Source organism: Sceloporus undulatus, chromosome 5 (genome assembly GCF_019175285.1).
Source record: "Sceloporus undulatus isolate JIND9_A2432 ecotype Alabama chromosome 5, SceUnd_v1.1, whole genome shotgun sequence".
Lineage (NCBI taxonomy): Eukaryota > Metazoa > Chordata > Lepidosauria > Squamata > Phrynosomatidae > Sceloporus > Sceloporus undulatus.
The window spans coordinates 186,772,229-186,789,644 of NC_056526.1; the positions used below are offsets into that span (position 1 = coordinate 186,772,229).

Here is a 17,416-nt window from a genome sequence, read left to right on the forward strand (position 1 = left end):
ATACTATGTTGAGTTGGAGAGGGAGGGGCTACATCCATATGTAGATGTAAACAGGGGTTCCAAAGTGTAAATAGTTTGAGTACCACTAGTGTCGTGGTTTCAGCACTGGACTACAGTTCTGGAGACCAAGGTTCAAATCCCCGCATGGCTATGGAAAATCTCTGGGTGAAGCTTGGGCAAGTCGTACTCTCTCAGCCTCAAAGGAAGGCAAAGGCAAACCCCCTGTGAACAAATCCTGCCAAGAAAACCTGCTATAGGCTCACCTTAGGGGGTGTCATGTTAGAAACAATTTGAAGGCATACAATAACAACAAGTTTTCTAAATTCTAAGCTGCATCATCAACTTTCTCAAAACAACTTCCATCTCTTTGTCCCATATGACTCTTTAGTGTTGTACTGGATTGGGGGAGGCAAGTGGTCAGCGTACATACTGTCATGCAGTGAAAAGCAACTAATGACTGAGTAGCTTCAGGACCACAAAAACAACATCAATGTCAGTTAAAGATTATATAGCAGATTGGATTTTCCTGAGGCTGTTTAACATTTTAGATCCCATCACCACAACTTCACATAAGGCACAGGCCATTAAATGTATGGATTTTAATTATCGTAACTCTCCCTCGGGGAACTGAAGAAGGCAAGACCTGATCTTTCAGGCCACAAAACTATCAACCCACTATACAGCACCAAGAAAAATGTCACCTTGCAATAACAGCCTTCTCTTTCTTTCTTTCTTTCTTTCTTTCTTTTGGTTAAGTCTTAGTGATTACACTCCTACAGAGATTTCATCTGCTTCCCTCATCCTCCCACACACATACATGCATATCTTTGCATGAGCGAGTGAGTGAACGATTGGGAGGAGGAAATGCATGCACTCCATTCACTCAGGTGAAAAAATAAAATGAAGACACACTGTTGATCAGGTCAAGAGGAGTAAACACAGTTTTAAAAGCAGGAGGGGAGAGGGTAGCCCAATCTAGCCCCTCACCACTGATCTCATCATTGAACGTACACAGAAGTGGAAAAACATGGCAACAAACATCAGGATGGCAGATCCAACCAGTCCAACCCCGGTGAAAACCAGATTTTGAACAAGAAAACTACACAAACAGACTGATTTCTTTAAAGTCTGAAGGTCTGATATTGCATGACAATTAGAACTTCATTAAGAATGCTCTGCATAAGATCTGAGATCATTCAAATTAATTTGTTTCTCCTCTGAAAAGCTGAATTGCCATTAGCTCGCTACTGAGCCAAGATAGTGGATTATTTAATCATGCATGAAGCAGAGTGCAGTAAAAGCTAGTGAGTAAAGGAGGAAAACTTTTCTTTTGCTGGAAAGACTGGCATTAGCAAAGGAAACTTACACTTGCTAAGTAAAAGGATATGAAGGGATGGAGAAAACTTAATCCACCAAAAGCAAGGAAAAGAGATAGAAAGCCTTTCCTTCAGTGCTTACTGTACTTGTCATTAACTAGAGGTAAATGGGGCTGACTGTCTGAAAAACAGTTGTCACTATTCATGTGTCTAAGAAAGCTCTCCCTTCCCCTAGTCCTAATACTGAGTCTAATACCAATTTGACTGAAATAATTTTAGTCAATGATGCTTCTCCCATTGGTTTATCTCCATGACTATAAAAACTTCACTTCTCTTTTGCAACAAGCTGCTGTTAAAGGTACAGAAGGAAAACAAAAACAGTTGTCACTTCTCCTGAGGAGGAGACATCTATGGGTGATGAGCATGTCTTTGGGAAACAACCTGGTTCCAGTCAACCTGGTAATACAAAAGACTAAGCTCTCCCACACACTCTTCTCTGGTTGAACTGTTTCAAAAGTTTAGGAACAAAATGATTTGCACACTGCACAGGCCCTGTCCAGCAAGATGCATGGAAACTGTTAATGTGCAAAGAACACTTCAATCCTTATTTGTTTGTCTCTGTTGTTGCTGTTGTGTGCCTTCAAGTCATTTTTGACTCATGGTGACTCTAGGGTGAGCAACAGGGTTAGAACCACGGGGTTTACTAAGGCTGAGTGTGAACTGCCCAAGGTCATGGGTTTTTTTGGCCAGGTGGGGATTCAAACTCTGGTCTCCAGAATAATGGAGTGTTATTCTGGGGACCAGAGTTTGAATCCCTGCCCAGCCAAGAAAAACAACTGGGTGACCTTGGGCAATTCACATTCAGTATAATTCTTTAAATATACTGTATATACTCATGTATGAGTCTAGAAATTTTAGTCAATAAATTGACTCAAAAAACCTGGGTCGACTTATTCATGGGTCAATGTAAGTACTGTACTTTAACTCATATTAGATAGATAGATAGATAGAACCAAAAAGAAGCACGAATCCCTTCTACTCTGTCATCCATCTAACCTTTAGGATGAGCACAAACAGTTATGCCGTATAGCCCGTTCCCCCCCCAAAAAAGCAGAACTCACAAGCAGTTTCTAAAAGAAAACAAAACTGTTTTTAGATAAAAGCTTATATTGGTAAAAAATATACACTAAGTTACAATTAAACTAGCATAGAATTAAAAGAATTCAAAAATCATATCCACTGAAAAGAAAGAAATCAGCAAGAAATAAGATTACCCATTTAAAAGAATTAAAAAGTCATTTTCTTATGAGCGGACAGTTCTAAAGGAGCTATTAAAATAAAACCTTAGAGGCTAATATAATGTGGGCTTCATTTTTAGCCTGAGAAGTTGCAGGCTTTCTTGTAAATGTTTATACAGAGAAGAAAAATAAAGCAGGCCTGTTATTGCAGACCAATGACACAGAAATAGTAATTTCCTTTTTTTGGGGGGAGGGAACCCTGCTAACATACAGTCTTGGAATACATAGAATTATCCAAATGACAGCTTAAATGAAAGCATACAAACATTCTTCTGCTTATCCATACAAACATATGTGGTGTTAAGATTAAAAGTGAAATACAGCAAAGTGTAATGGACTGTAACAAGCACTGACCTGTTCTTGATTTCTGGTAAAATTTTAATACTTGACATTTTGCTGATGATAAAACTCACAATTCTGTGGCAGCTTATGTTAATGCAATATAGATAACCTTCTCTTATCGAGTGATGCATAATGCATTAATGTTTAAAGAACAGAGCACTATCAAAATCAGGCAGAAAACAGATAACAGAACAGTGTACAGTCAAGTTATTATTTTAACAAGCCATCACTTCTCAAAGGAGCTCAAAGAAAAATGGAACATCTTTGCACTTTTCTTCTTGTACTTTTTTGAGTGCCCCACCCCATATTAACAAGCATCATTAGTTTTTAAAATGAGTTACTGTGTATCTTTTCTAACCTTTTGAGCCCAACTGTAGAATAAATCAAGCTGCCCCTTAGCCCCTTCTAGGGGTCCAGGTTGGTTAAGCAGAGCTCATGAATATATTAGGAGGCCACAGATCTTACACACATTCCAGGAAAAACCTGAAGGAGAGGACCACCAGGAAACAAATAGCAAGAATCCTAAAGCAACATAAAATCTTTCAGGAACCTGGACAAACTCCAAAGAATTTGGCAGAAAATCAAGCTCCTAACCCTTACAGCAGAGCAGGCAGATTTAAAGGAGCAGCCTTCTGGGTAAAGTCACCTGTTCTGGACCAAACACACTGGGCACACTCCCTGCTCTGACAAGTTGCCAGAACATTAAGATCTTTGGGGGAAGCCTTCCTCTCAGTCCCACCACCATCGCAGGTTCGCTTGGTGAAGACGCGAGAAACAGCCTTCTCAATGGATGCTCTCATCATCTGGAATGCCTTTCCATGGGAGGCTAGTCTTGCCCATCCCAGCTTGCTTTTGGTTGGCAAACCAAGACGTTTTTATTTAAGCAGGCATTTGATATCTAATCGTATCAGGGTGGTTTTTAAGGACTATGTGTGATTTATTCATGCTTTTAACTTTTGTATATTTTCATGTGATTTTATGCTGCTTTTAAATGATTTTAACTGTTTTTAAATGTTATTGTATTTTTAAAAAAATATTTTTACCTGTGAGCCACATTTGGTACCTTCTGGGAGAAAGGCTGCACACAAATGAAATGAAATAATTGGCTTAGGTGGACTAGGAAAACTCTTGGGAGGTTCCCCTTGATGGCTTGCAGGTTCCAGTTTATGAGGGTTCTGGACTTAGCCATCTAAGGCCCAGTGCTTCTCTTGCTGTTGGACTCTGGATCGGTGATAAAACTTGGCTGCAGTGCCTCATCTGAGTAGCAGTGCTGGCTTTTCCATCATTCTGTCCATATGCAAGTCATTGATGCATGCTGGATTCAGAACAACAGATGCTGACTCTTTTATCCCCTCTCTCCTTCACACACACACACACACACACACACACACACGTAGGATAGCATATCCAAAATTACTGGGACATTATATACCAAATATTATGCTTGGATATAAGCAATACAGTCAAGCCTTTCATATCCATAGATTCTGCATCCACAGATTCAACCAACCATAGTGCAAAAATGTTCCTTAAAAAAAAATCCAACCAGCAAAGTTTGGTTTTGCCACTTTATATAAGTGGCATCATCTTACTATGCCATTATATATAATGGGACTTGAGCAGCCACAGACTTTGGTATCCACAGGGTTCCTGGAAGCAAACCCCAGCAGATACCAGTGGTCCATTGCAATAAGGTTTTAAAGCCATAATTTAGAGAAAAGAATTGGAACTGAAGTGCAAAGCTTAAGCTGTTTGTCAAAGTCTGAGGACACATGGGAAACATAAAATACAATGTGGAACAACACGTAGTAGAATATCACCTTTACTAAAACAAACAAAAACCACCTTCCAGCTCAGACTCATCTACACATACTGACAAAAGTCTATTTGATTGTCTGGAAGTTTGACAGCTTCCCAAAACAACAGACATAAAAATGGTATCATCTCATAAAAAGAGGCAGGGGGTCCAATTTGTGTTGTGTCTAAAAGCTGTACAGAAAACAAAAGAAAATCAGAAAATGAAGAGGAAGATAAGGGATAATAAAGCAGTTTATGTTAAACATGCTTTCCCTCTGAGGTGGTAAAAAACATGAAGGAAGCAATCTATGGTATTTCACATAGAATCATAGAGTTGGAAGAGACCACAAGGGTCATCCATTTCCTTAAAAAGTATGAAAACAATGTGCTGTGAGAGAACTAGGTTGGGTAGAATTTTTCATTTAGACCACATTTTTTAAAGTAAAAGCTCAATATATAATCAATAAGTCAAAGTCACCAATAACACAATCTATGGTGATCCAATGGTACAAATGGAAGAAAGTGGAGAAACTAATCCAGTAGCCAAACTAATTTCTCTTTCCTTCTTGTAACCATATGGGACAGGGACAGAAAAGTATACAGGAAGGTCTCAATTTATATCAGAGGTGTTGGAAACAGATAAATGTGTACAAGAGAGTCTCAATTTATGTCAGAGATGTTGGAAGCAGAGACATCAACACTTGTATTTAGTAATTAGGGACAGAGGGCACTTTAAAATGCATGTCTGCCTGTGTTTTTCCCTTCTCTGTTTCTCAGTCTACAGTATATCTTTAAGCTTTTTCTGCTTCCTGCCTGCCTACAAAAAAACAAAAAACAGCTTCATTTATATACCGCTTCATACTGAATTAACAGTGTCTAAGCGGTTTACAACTGTAAGCTAATTTCTCCCATGAAATAAACACGAAAAGCTGCGTAGTCATTTTAGCGACCTCCTCTGAAGGATGCAAGCCTTAGTCAAGCTTGAACCCTTTTTGCTGGTATTGAACTCGCAACCTTGTGGTTGTAGAGAATATCACACAGGCCCCTGGAACGGGCCTTGTGCATTACAAAGGGTCCGGGATGTGGCTGGAATGAGTGGGGGACGCATTTTACCACACACAGGCAAGTCCCCCGTTCCATTCCCTTCCATTCTGTCCCCCATCCATCCCCCAGGAGGCGATTTTTGAGAACTGTTCAGAAAGCGTTCTCAAAAATTGCCTCCTGTGGGATGGATGGGGGACGGAATGGAAGGGAACAGAACAGGGACTTTTGTGTGCGGTAGAATGTGTCCCCTATTCGTTCCAGACTCATTACCAGCCCCTTTCGTTCCGTCTCCAATCCAGCTCAATGCAATAAACTCCCTTGAGTGAGTGGCTGCAGTACAGGCATTTAAACACTGTGCCACCAGGGCTCCCACAGCTCAGATCCCTCATCTTGCAGAGTGAGGTAGTAGTCATTTTCTACCACAAGCTTGCATAAGTTGCACTAGCTATATGGCACTTTGCTTAATATAAATACCAAATGTAGAAGGGGTTGTGTTCCTTGACTTGTGATGTAAATTGAGACTGATGGAAAGGGGAGGCAGCCAGTTCCATAGGGAATTATTGGAAGCCTGGAGGATATGTTCTGACAGAGCTGAAGTAGCCACAAAGTTAGCTATTTCACTCAACCTACCACCAATTTTAAAGAGGTTAAAGAGGAAACACACCAGCCATGTAATATAGGTGAGACTTTTATTCATTTATTTCTGCAGAAACATTGTAAATTTTAAATGCTGTAAATGGGGGTAATGTAAATTGAGGCTCTGCCATGTTACGTTCATAAAGGAAGAACAAGAACACTGGATACATGTGCTGAAGGCTGTGCATTGTTTGTTCCATCAATATCAACACAAAAAGTGATCTGGGAACCCCTGCTGCCCTTGAGATAGTATATAGATATTATATTGTCTACCCCAATGCTTATTTCACTTTCTATTTTATCTATGAGGTGGTGGTGAAAAGTTCTCAGCTGGCCAAGAAGGGAATGACCTAGACCCATGGAACTTACATGCTATCCCACATATTTGCCCCAAAGTATGTGGCACATCACTTTTCAAGTTTCTTTAACCCTTCCCCTCCCCCCAAAAAGTCTGATGTCTGGTCACTGAAATACTGCTCTGCTGCTTCTATCCCCACTATATCATTTAAAAATATTCTTCCTTTAAAACCCTTTTTAAGTTTGGGAAACAGGAATTAGTCAAATGGAGCAAGATCTGGTAAGTAGGGTGGGTGGTCTATGAACTCAACCCATAAATTCTTCAAAACATCCCTCATCTTGCCAGCCTCGTGAGCAAGTGAATTGTCCTACAATCATTATTTCTCCTGCAATACCTCCTTTATTCAGCACAGCAAGTTAGAATAGGGTTCTGCATTAACTGTTTGGTCTTTCTAAATATAGACAGTCATCAAAATATCTTCCTTATCCTAAAAACCTGTGACCTTTCCTTTTGACCTTTAAGTCTTGAATTTCTTTGACTGTCATTGTGGCGTAAGGGTCATTGTGGCGTAACCATGTTTCATCAGTGATTCGCCATTCTAAAAAAGTATTACTAGATTGGTCAAAATGCAGCAAAATCAACTTAGAGGTACCCCTCAGTTTTGTTTCTGGTCAGCATTCAAACATTTCAGCACCAACCAAGCTGACAGCTTCTGCACAGCCAACTGCTCATGAATTATAAATCCAATGCATTCCCAGGATATCTCTAGTGTCTCAGTAACTGTTTTAGTGGAGTTTCGCCAATCTGTCAAACTCAAGTCATGAACACGCTCAACGATTTCAGGAGCTGACACTGTTGGATGTCTCTCAGATGTTGTTGCATCTTCGGTCTCAAAATCTCCACATGGAAAGCTGGCACACCACTTCTTCACAGTTGTATATAATGGATACACTAATGGATTTCACTCATACACTCATAGATTTCCTGTGGAGTTTTCTTCTTCAAGAACAGGAACTTCATGACAGCCTGGATTTCGGCACTTGAAAATTCCACCCTTTTTGTTGACATGTTTCTATCAATGATCTGAAAAAATTCAGAAATTAGAGCTACGATTCTGTAAATTGGTAATTTACAATACAAAAGAACTATCTTTCAAGCTACAGTGACAAACTTACACTCAGATTTTGGGAAGTGTGACCAATAACACTGTGTGTGTGTCTGGGTGTATGTATCCTAAAGTATAAAAATATAAATTTGAACACCAAAATGAGGATTGTCCAAGCCATTGTATTCCCCATCACCATGTAAGGATGTGAGAACTGGACAGTGAGGAAAGCCAACAGAAAATCAATTCATTTGAGATGATGTGTTGGAGAAGAGTGATGAGGATACAGGGAATGGCCAAGAAGATGAACAAGTAGGTTCTAGAACAGATCAAGCCTGAAGTCTTCCTCTAAGCCAAGAGACCAAATTGAGGCTATCACACTTTGGCCACATCATGAGAAGGCATGACTCATTAGAAAAAACAACAATGATAAGAAAGGTGAAGGGCAGCAAAAAGAGAGGGAGACCACATGCCAGATGATCAGAATCAATCAGAGAGGCTCTTGACCTCAACCTGCAGGATCTGAGCAGAGCAGCTGAGGACAAGGGATCTTGGAGATGTCTCATCCACAGGTTTGCCATGAGTCTAGATTGAACAGAGGGCAGTGAACAACAATATAAACAAAGGTACAATACCAGTCCATCTAGGATATGTATTTGTCTTCCCTTATCTAAAGGTCAGGAATTTCTGACAGGGTACACACTTAAAGTAATTCCAATGAATAATTGGTAGAAGATCTTCAGAGTCTCCAGTCAGAAATTTAAACATTGTTTGTTACATAAGCACTGGAGATATTAGACAATCAGAAACATTTAAGGACTAATGTACAGTATATGGTATATATTTAAGAACTGAAAATCTATTAAGTTCTTAATAAATATCATTTGTAATATTCAAGATTACAACTTGAAACTTGGAGGCATTTTCAAATTTCACTTAGAAAGTTGCCAGCGATTGGTCGACTATGGCAATTGTTCATGACCAATGAAAGAAATAGGAAGGCTGAAAGCTTTCTAGAGAGATGATAGAAAGAGTGAAAAGCACAAGGAATAAAACAGGTGGGTTGTATTAATTTAAAATACCAGTAGATGAGAAACTAAAAGGTGCAACATGGGCTTCTTTCCATTTCTTCATTTAAGAAGAAAAACATTTTAAACCAACTTGTTGCTTATGTTACAATTTTATGATTTTGAGAAAGATAAACCTAGCATATCTCCATCCCCTCACCTCTAAGATTCCCTACAATGACTGCTCATTCATCACAAGTGCTTCATATCATCCTAGAACAGGGAATTAAATGCCGTTCACAATCTCCATTTTCTGAGAGCAGAAAGATAATTAATGGATTTTTAGAGGGCCTGAGAGGACTAACAATTGGATATTTGCATAAAGTGACATTTAGCACACAATATTTCATAGAACAAGCACTGGCAAACCTGAATAACAATTGGAACTGAAAGTAAATACTTAGAACAGGTTATGAATATTTCCCGCAATAAAATATGATGAATGATTATGGATATATGAGCACTAGCTCCAATTATCGCACAGCTACATTTAATAAGGTCTGCACACTGTTATTCAGAGTTTGCTCATAATTTAGATTAACCAGACCAAAAGAAAGCAAGCCAGGAATCAGTACACCAGACCTAAATTGTACACGTTATTGAAAATATGATCACACCACAAAGGCATCACAGTAATGGATGTTTTGTTCCATGAACCTTTCTTGTTTATCTCCAGCATAGAATTTGGCCCTCTAAAACTGTACATCGAGTACAATGCAGTATACCAAAGTGGTCTCACCACTGCACTCTTGAGTCTAGGGTTTAAATTCCCATTCTGTCATGAAACCCAGTGGGTGATCTTGGGCAAGTGATATGCTCTCAGAGGAAGATAATGGCAACTTTTTCTGAACAAACCTTGCTACAAAAACCCAATGATAGGATCACCCTAGGGTTACCATAAAGTGGAAACTACTCAAAGGCACACAACAACAACAACAACAACAACAACAACAACAACAACAACAATACATCATGGCTCCAATATCTCTGGTTAGTCACTGCCAAACACTGAACCCATTAGTCTATACTTAGGTATTTCACATCAAAGTACATCATTTGCAATAGTTTAAATTGATCTGGACTGTTTAAGAGGGATTCCATCAGAGTCATTTGGAATCAATCATTTTCCATACGGTTTGCTCTACTTTTCATTGGTGAAAAATAATTTACACTGTGGAAGAAGACTGAGGCAAGCTAGGAACTGCATAGATCCCCCAACACACACCATTCACTTATCAACAGTGTCCTTATTCCAAGAAAGCACATCATCCTTCACAAGATTTAAATCATTCTGGGCTTTAATCTTCCTGTGAATACTATTACAGGTCCACACTAATCTGGGGTAATAATCATGTCCTTTCTTCAATCTTCTATGCATGCCTGTTGCATTCTCAGCTCATTGGAAAATATTTTGTGGAGCCACAAGGCACATTCTTTAGGAATCTCTTAATTTCTTTTCATAAGAAGTGTAAGAAGACCTGGCCTCTTCTCCCATGAATGACAAGTTTACTCAGAAGCCTTTGGTGAGGAACTGCCCCCCCCCCCAAAAAAATGCATTTTTAGTAAATATGCCTGTCAAATGGCATGCCTGTTGATACTCTCAAAGAATGTTACGTTTGGTGAGGCAGGACCTCCCATTTCATAAACCATGCTGATTTTCACTCAAATCATGGGTCATACACTCAGTAGTTCTCTTTAATAATGATTTCCAGCAATTTACCTGAAATGGACAATAATCTATCTGTCTAATAACTTATTACAGTGCATCTTGACCCTTTCAAAAAATCATGTTGTATAATCATAATCCTTACTTAAAGACTCGAAAGCAGTCAATGCATGTGAAACACCTTGTACACTCCAAACTATTTCCCACTGAGACTGGTGTTTGTAGTGGTAGTAATAGTGAGGCTTGAATTCTCATCTTAATAGGTTACAGAACCCTATGTCTTGCTCTTTCTTCCCTGTAATATCCAGTCTTACATCATGATGGTCTTACATCATTCTGCAGTGAAAATTACAAGAGAGAAAGGGAAAAGAGTGGGGAAGGGAGGCTGTTTTAAATCTCAACAATATGTCTGCCATCTCTCCTAACAGATGATATCTTTCTGTAATGTGATTCCCAACAGTGTGAACTGACACGGGCATAATGATGCTGCCACTAGAGAAGATACCTATAATCAAAGTCAATATATGTGAGATGTTTCTTATGGAAAGTCACCAACAACCTGCTGTGCTCACCTTATCAAGGTGCTAAGAAATTTACTCTTACGTTGCAAGTTTTCTATGCTGTGTGTATGTATGTTTGTGTATGTCTGTATGTGCACGCGCGTGCCTTCAAGTCGCTTGTTGACTTACAATGACCCCATGAATTTTCATATGGCTTCCTTAAGTAAGGAATACTTAGAGGAGGTTTTGCCAATTCCTTCCCCTGAAATACAGCCTACAGCACTGACGCTGTCAGATCCTGCTTAGCTTCCAAGATAAGATAGGATCTGGTGCCTTTGCAGTATCTTAAAGCAAATCTTATGAAAACCAGAAGTCACATAACTTCTCTGGGGATATTCATACAGACACATACTTCTATTTCAGTTGTAATTATGAATTATATTAAATAGATATGTCAAACACCTGTCACATTCTAATATGTTGGGATGACATTTTTAATATGAGCGGCCCCACAACAGAATCCCTGCAGATAGGAAGGGTCTAGTGTATACTGAATATTTTTATACAACATATAGCTAATGAAATATTCATACAGCATATATCATAAGAGCCTAGACAAAAGTAAGGAAAAATCCCCCCCTCAGAACTAGATCTATGTAGCAAAATGCACATTTAATTGTAGAAATGGCTATTAAATTAATTGATATTATTTAACATGTTACTCGGTATATAATTAAATCTATCAGTAACAAGACTTAATAACTCCATGCAAAACATTGTTTCAGTTTTCAGAGCAGACAAGTGAGATGGTTGATTTAAAGGGGAAAATGTACTTTGCATGATCAGTGAGAGTTCTTTGCCATCTTCTCCTTGAAAAAGCAGCATTTCTGAAGAGGAGTCACACGAAACAATAGTCGGCAATAATGATCTCAAGTGGTACATTTACAAAAAACATCTCAGTACACTTGTTAACTCTGTTATGAAAATCCAAGTAAAAAGAGGTAGTGCCAGTCTAAAGCAATTCTGAATTTAATTATAGCTGCACACCTGTGTGACAACTCTAAGATACTTGCACAATAAACATCTTATACAGCTAGCATTCATTATAAATTGTGTTAATCGACCTGTCACATTGTTTTATGACTTTCCACATTAATCCAGACCTTGTTTGCGCACGTCCTCCACAGCCGCCACCAGCTCATCTTTGAGATCCTGGCTCTCCTTGGCAATTTGCTCTCCCTTCTCCAGAAAATTCTGAGTCGCTTGTTCTACTGAAGCAGCCAGAACATGAGCTTTCTTGGATCGACCTTTCTTTTTACCAGATGGCCCTTTGTTGCTTGTGTTTACGAGGGTCGTCACCTTTAGAGGACAAATAAGAAGATGTTTTATAAGTACAGCTTTAATTGGGTTTACTGACAGTTGTTCTATACAGCGATAAAACACATGACTCAGTGTTTCCTTTAAAACAAGCTCCTCTCGCCTACGACTGAATAATGTACTTCCAATAAAAGGAGCATCTTGAGAAGCAATTCAGCAAAAAAGCTTAATGTACAAGCAAGTTTGTATGGAAACAGGTGTTTCCTCAGGTACTTCAGTCCCAATCTATTGAGCATTTTAGAAGTACTGTAATAGTCACTATGAATTGAGCTCAGAAACTAACAGTCATCCAATTAGGAGTATAGTGTCTACATCGAGGAAAGCAATAGCACCACTCTATTCTGCTATGGTCAGACCTCACCTGGAATATTGTGTCCCGTTCTGATCACCACAATTCATAAAGGATGTGGGCAAGCTGGAGCATGTCCAGGGGTGGGTGACCAAAACGTTGAAAGGTCTGGAAAGCAACAAGTCCTATGAGAAGCAGCTTAAGCAACTGGGTATGTTTAGCCTGGAGAAGAGAAGGTTAAGGAGTGACATAATAGTCAGGTTTAAATATTTGAAAGGGTGTTATATTTAGGCTGCAGCAAGCTTGTTTTCTGTTGCTCCAAAGAATAGGACCCAGAGCAATAGATTCAAGCTACAGAAAAAGAGATTCCACTTAAATATTAGGAAGAACCTTCTGACAGTAAAAACTGTTCAACAGGGGACACATTTTCTCAGAGAATGATGGAGTCTCCTTCTTTGGAGGTCTTTAAACAAAGGCTGGATGACCATCCGTTGGGGGTACTTCGATTGTGTCTTCTTACATGGCAGGGGGTTTGACTGAATGGCCCCTTGAGGTCTCTTTCAGCTCTAGAATTCTATGATTCTGTATTCTTTTAGAATGGGAATAAATACTTGCTTTTGGGGATTAACCTAGAAATGACTTTAATTTAGGAGGTCAGTATGTTAACCTTTAAAGATCATCTCCAGTTGACAGTGATGAGTACAAGCTTCAATTGTCACACTTTCACCCACCTGTAGAACATCTAAATAATAATTTACTCTTGCTCATTTATGTATTTTATATATTTTGAAGCTGATAAATGTGTGCTCGTAACGTGTTTCATTCAAAATCATACACTTTCCTATTAAGAGAAAAATATGCTGCCTAATACAAAAATGTAGTATGACATCTTCAGGTTACCCCATAATAACCAAGAAAAAAAGTTGTGCCCATCTATAATCATGACACAATGATAACTACAGTTATCGTTTTAACCTTCTCCTTGGCCATGACCAAGAGCCAAAAAGGCCATTAAGTGAAACACTCCACAAACAGTGCCACTTAACAGCTCACTCACTCTCTCTTTTTTGTCACCCTCAGGCATTAACTTCAATAATATTACTATATTACATCATACCTCATTTAAACCAAATGAAAATGAAACAAGACAGTCTCCACAAAGCTACACACCATGCCAGAATAATAAATCGTATCCCACATTCAGTCTTTGCTTGAGAGGAAATCCAAAGGATCATGGAGAAAATGCGGCAAAATGATGTTTGGGGACATTTTTGGTGACTTTTGTTACTCATTCAAGCATCTTAACTGTTGTTCATGTATTGCATTGCAAGACACTGAGCTAGTGAGTAACATAGAAAGCATACCCTTTGCCTAAGGAGACTTGAATACATGCACCATTTGATTATTTGATTATTCTCACCAGATTATTCCCTTGTCCTCTCATTACTATAGCATCTGCATTCAGTGGTGCTATCCCTGGTGCCATTTCCTCTCAACCTTGTCCACTATTATCCACAGTGCTGAAACAACTGAAGTAGGAAGTCTTCTCTACATGAATGTAAGCCTCCTATGGAGTTCAGAACTCTGCAAAGTAATTATTCTAAACCATGTGGGCAGCCTGTGAATATAAACACAGGCTTCCTCCTTCAGACTATCAGCTGTAAGAGGATGCTCAAGGAGCAAATCTAATAGACACAGGGCCATTTCCCCGATTCAATTCAATGCACACATAGCGCTTAATGTATGTATAGAAAAAAATGAAATGGGTCTGTTGCTTGACCTTCTGGTACAGTGGCCCCTTCCCTTATGTGGGGGAATCCATTCTGCCCCCCCCCCCAACGTAAGGAAAATTCCGCATATGCTCAAGCCCCATTAAAAATAATGGGTCTCATGCATGCGGCAGCACACGCCATGGGCACATGCCCCATTATTCTTTCCGGTGCATGGCGCCACTTCTTCTGGCACAGCTTTCAGTGTATGCTGAAAAGCACATATATTGAATCATAGAGTTGGAAGAGACCACAAGGGCCATCCAGTCCGATCCCTGCCATGCAGCATCTCACAATCAAAGCAACCCCGACAGATGTCCATCCAACCTCTGTTTAAAGAACTCCATGGAAGGAGACTCCACCACTCTCCGTGGGAATGTGTTCCACTGTCAAAGAGCTCTTTGACAGTTAATGGAAGGAGGTGGACTCACAATGTTAAAGGCCTCTCAGGTAAGCAAAGGCTAGTACAAGGTCATTTTTAACTTCATTCACTTCCCTTTAGTTCATGATATGTGGATATCATCTACTTGATGCAAACAAAGAGATACTTTGGTTCTTTATTCAAGTAAATGGTAAATGTTATAAATGCTTCTTTCAAAGGAGAAACATGCCCTCATGCAAAAGAAAGGTCTTCATTAAAGAGGCATCTATCAGCCAAGATAATTAACACCCATTCTCAAATTTGCCTATTTGGAGAAGGAAACATTTTCATGGATGAGTTTTGAACCACAACATGAGAATTAGTAAGGGATTGTATGTGGTAGAAAAACTGAGGCTCAGTCCAGAGAAGATGGAGATCCTGTTCATTAGTCAACCCAAGACTGTAGTACATATATTCAGTTATGGATAAAGCAGCACACCCTCTGAAATATTCAGTATGTTGTTTGAAGTACTGTTGGTTCCAGAACCAGTCCTCAAAGATCTGGCAGAGTGGCCAAATGGGTCCATGCTAAACTTTTGTCTCTTTCATTACATGCTCCCTTTCTCAAGGAAAGAAAATCTGGCAACCATGATTAGTTCCCGGATCACCTTTCACGTACATTACTACTGTATGTACTCATGTATAAGTCTAAAAATTTAGGTCAAAAAATTAACCCCAAAAACCTGAGTCGACTTATCCTCGAGTCAATGTAAGTACTATATCTTAACTCATAAATAAAAGAAGGAACCATCCCCTGGTGAAAAGCAAGAGTATAATCTGTCTTGGAAGCACTGATCCCCTCTACTTTCTCATCCATCCAACCTTAAGTGTAAGCACAAAGAACTATGTCTGCTGGAATTTTCTAAGTTCTTTGACAGTGTTTTCTTTGCTTCGTCCTTTAGATCAATTGCTATATGCTCCTAAGTTTTACCCTTGACTTATCCATGGGTCATAGCAAAATCCATAATTTCAGTCCCAAAATTTGCCCTCGACTTATACATGAGGTCGACTTATAGTTGAATATATAAGGTATATCCAATAACATCAAAAATCCACCAAACAGTGATACCTTTATTGGGCCAACCCAAATGGACAATACGCAAATAGTTTGGATCCTGCAGTCAGTGCTTGAGTGAGGCATGCTTTTGTAGTGTTTGTACTACCTTTAATGCAGTGAACCCAAAGAATATGTTGAGAGATGGTCATGTATTCTGACATCATCCAGACCACAAGCAGCTTCAGATGGGGGAAATTCCATCCTTTAACTCATTTAGGGCCCAATTCAGACAGTGAAAATAACCCAGGATGAATCCAGGTTGAATCTTTGTTGTTCACATGAATCCCAAAGGCTCTCGATTAAGTTTGAGAGGGGGCCAGCCAAAACCACTTGACCCAGGATAATCAATACCAAGTTTTTAAAAAAGATTTGCATATTGGCAGTGTGAATAACTGCTGCGAATAGATCCGGGATAATTTGGGATTAAACTCTTCATGCCTTGAATGCATTTTGAATACATTTATATCATCGACTTCATGTTATTCGAAAGCTGGCACCCCAACTCCCAGAGATACCCAGAGATGAAGTTTCATAGTGTGAATAACAAACCCAGAATGCATGAGTGAGGTTATTCGCATTGTTCCGCTAAAAAGTGAGACCCGAATGGCCCTCTAGTTTCCCATCCTTACTTTAAACCCAACCTAACAAAGCACATATGGCCTGTCAACTCGGTGGACATCCAGGTTTCATATGGGAATCCAAGTACCCACACAAAGGAAAACTGTCCTTCACATTTCCAAGCAGTTTAGCCATGATGTCTCCAAGAAGCCAAGACACAATTCCATATTCCTGCTGCTAACATACAGACCTGCACTCAGGGACATAGCCAGGATTTTGGGAGGGGGACGCTGACTAAGTGCCACCATTATAATGGGGCTTGGGCATGGCGGTGTGGCAGCACGCACCATTCATTGTATCTAACAATTGGGGAGGGGGGATCTGGACTCCACTGACCCCCCCCCTTCGCTATGTCCCTGCTGCACTGACCTGTAGGCAAGCTATGTTTTTACCTTGCTATATGTTCTATACAGCCTTTTATATAAGTCTTTAGAAATTAAAACCTGTACAGATGCTTTTCAGAATGTTTTCTCACATATACCTATGACTTATTCATTCAAATCTATGTTGTCAATTTGCATTGAGTCAATAAATTCACAAAACCTAACTAGATTCCCTCCAGGTAGCCTGCCAACTGTTTTTCACTGCCATGGACAACCAGATGAGTGCTTCAAATTAGATAATGTTCAGCAAAGTGTTTTCTAGTGTGTATTTTATCCAATTGAGTTTTAAGAACAGAAAAGTTGAATCCTCTAGCCTAAAATATTATCCCAGTCAGTGTATTGTCAATATCATTCTGCAATATCGCCTCAGGAGCAATTCAAAAAGTCCTTGCTTCTATTCTGAACAATTTTTATTTGTTCACTTGATTACTAT

At 39.4% G+C, this 17,416-nt stretch overlaps 1 protein-coding gene across 3 annotated transcripts in view; it reads right to left on the reverse strand.

The window, feature by feature from the left end:
* Positions 1-17,416, reverse strand: part of CTNNA2 (catenin alpha 2) — a 637,223-nt gene that overhangs the window by 479,485 nt on the left and 140,322 nt on the right. For all 3 annotated transcript variants that reach the window (XM_042467966.1, XM_042467967.1, XM_042467968.1), the window contains one exon: positions 12,233-12,428. In XM_042467966.1, coding sequence (XP_042323900.1) covers positions 12,233-12,428 — 196 coding nt within the window. The remainder of the gene's footprint in view (positions 1-12,232; positions 12,429-17,416) is intronic.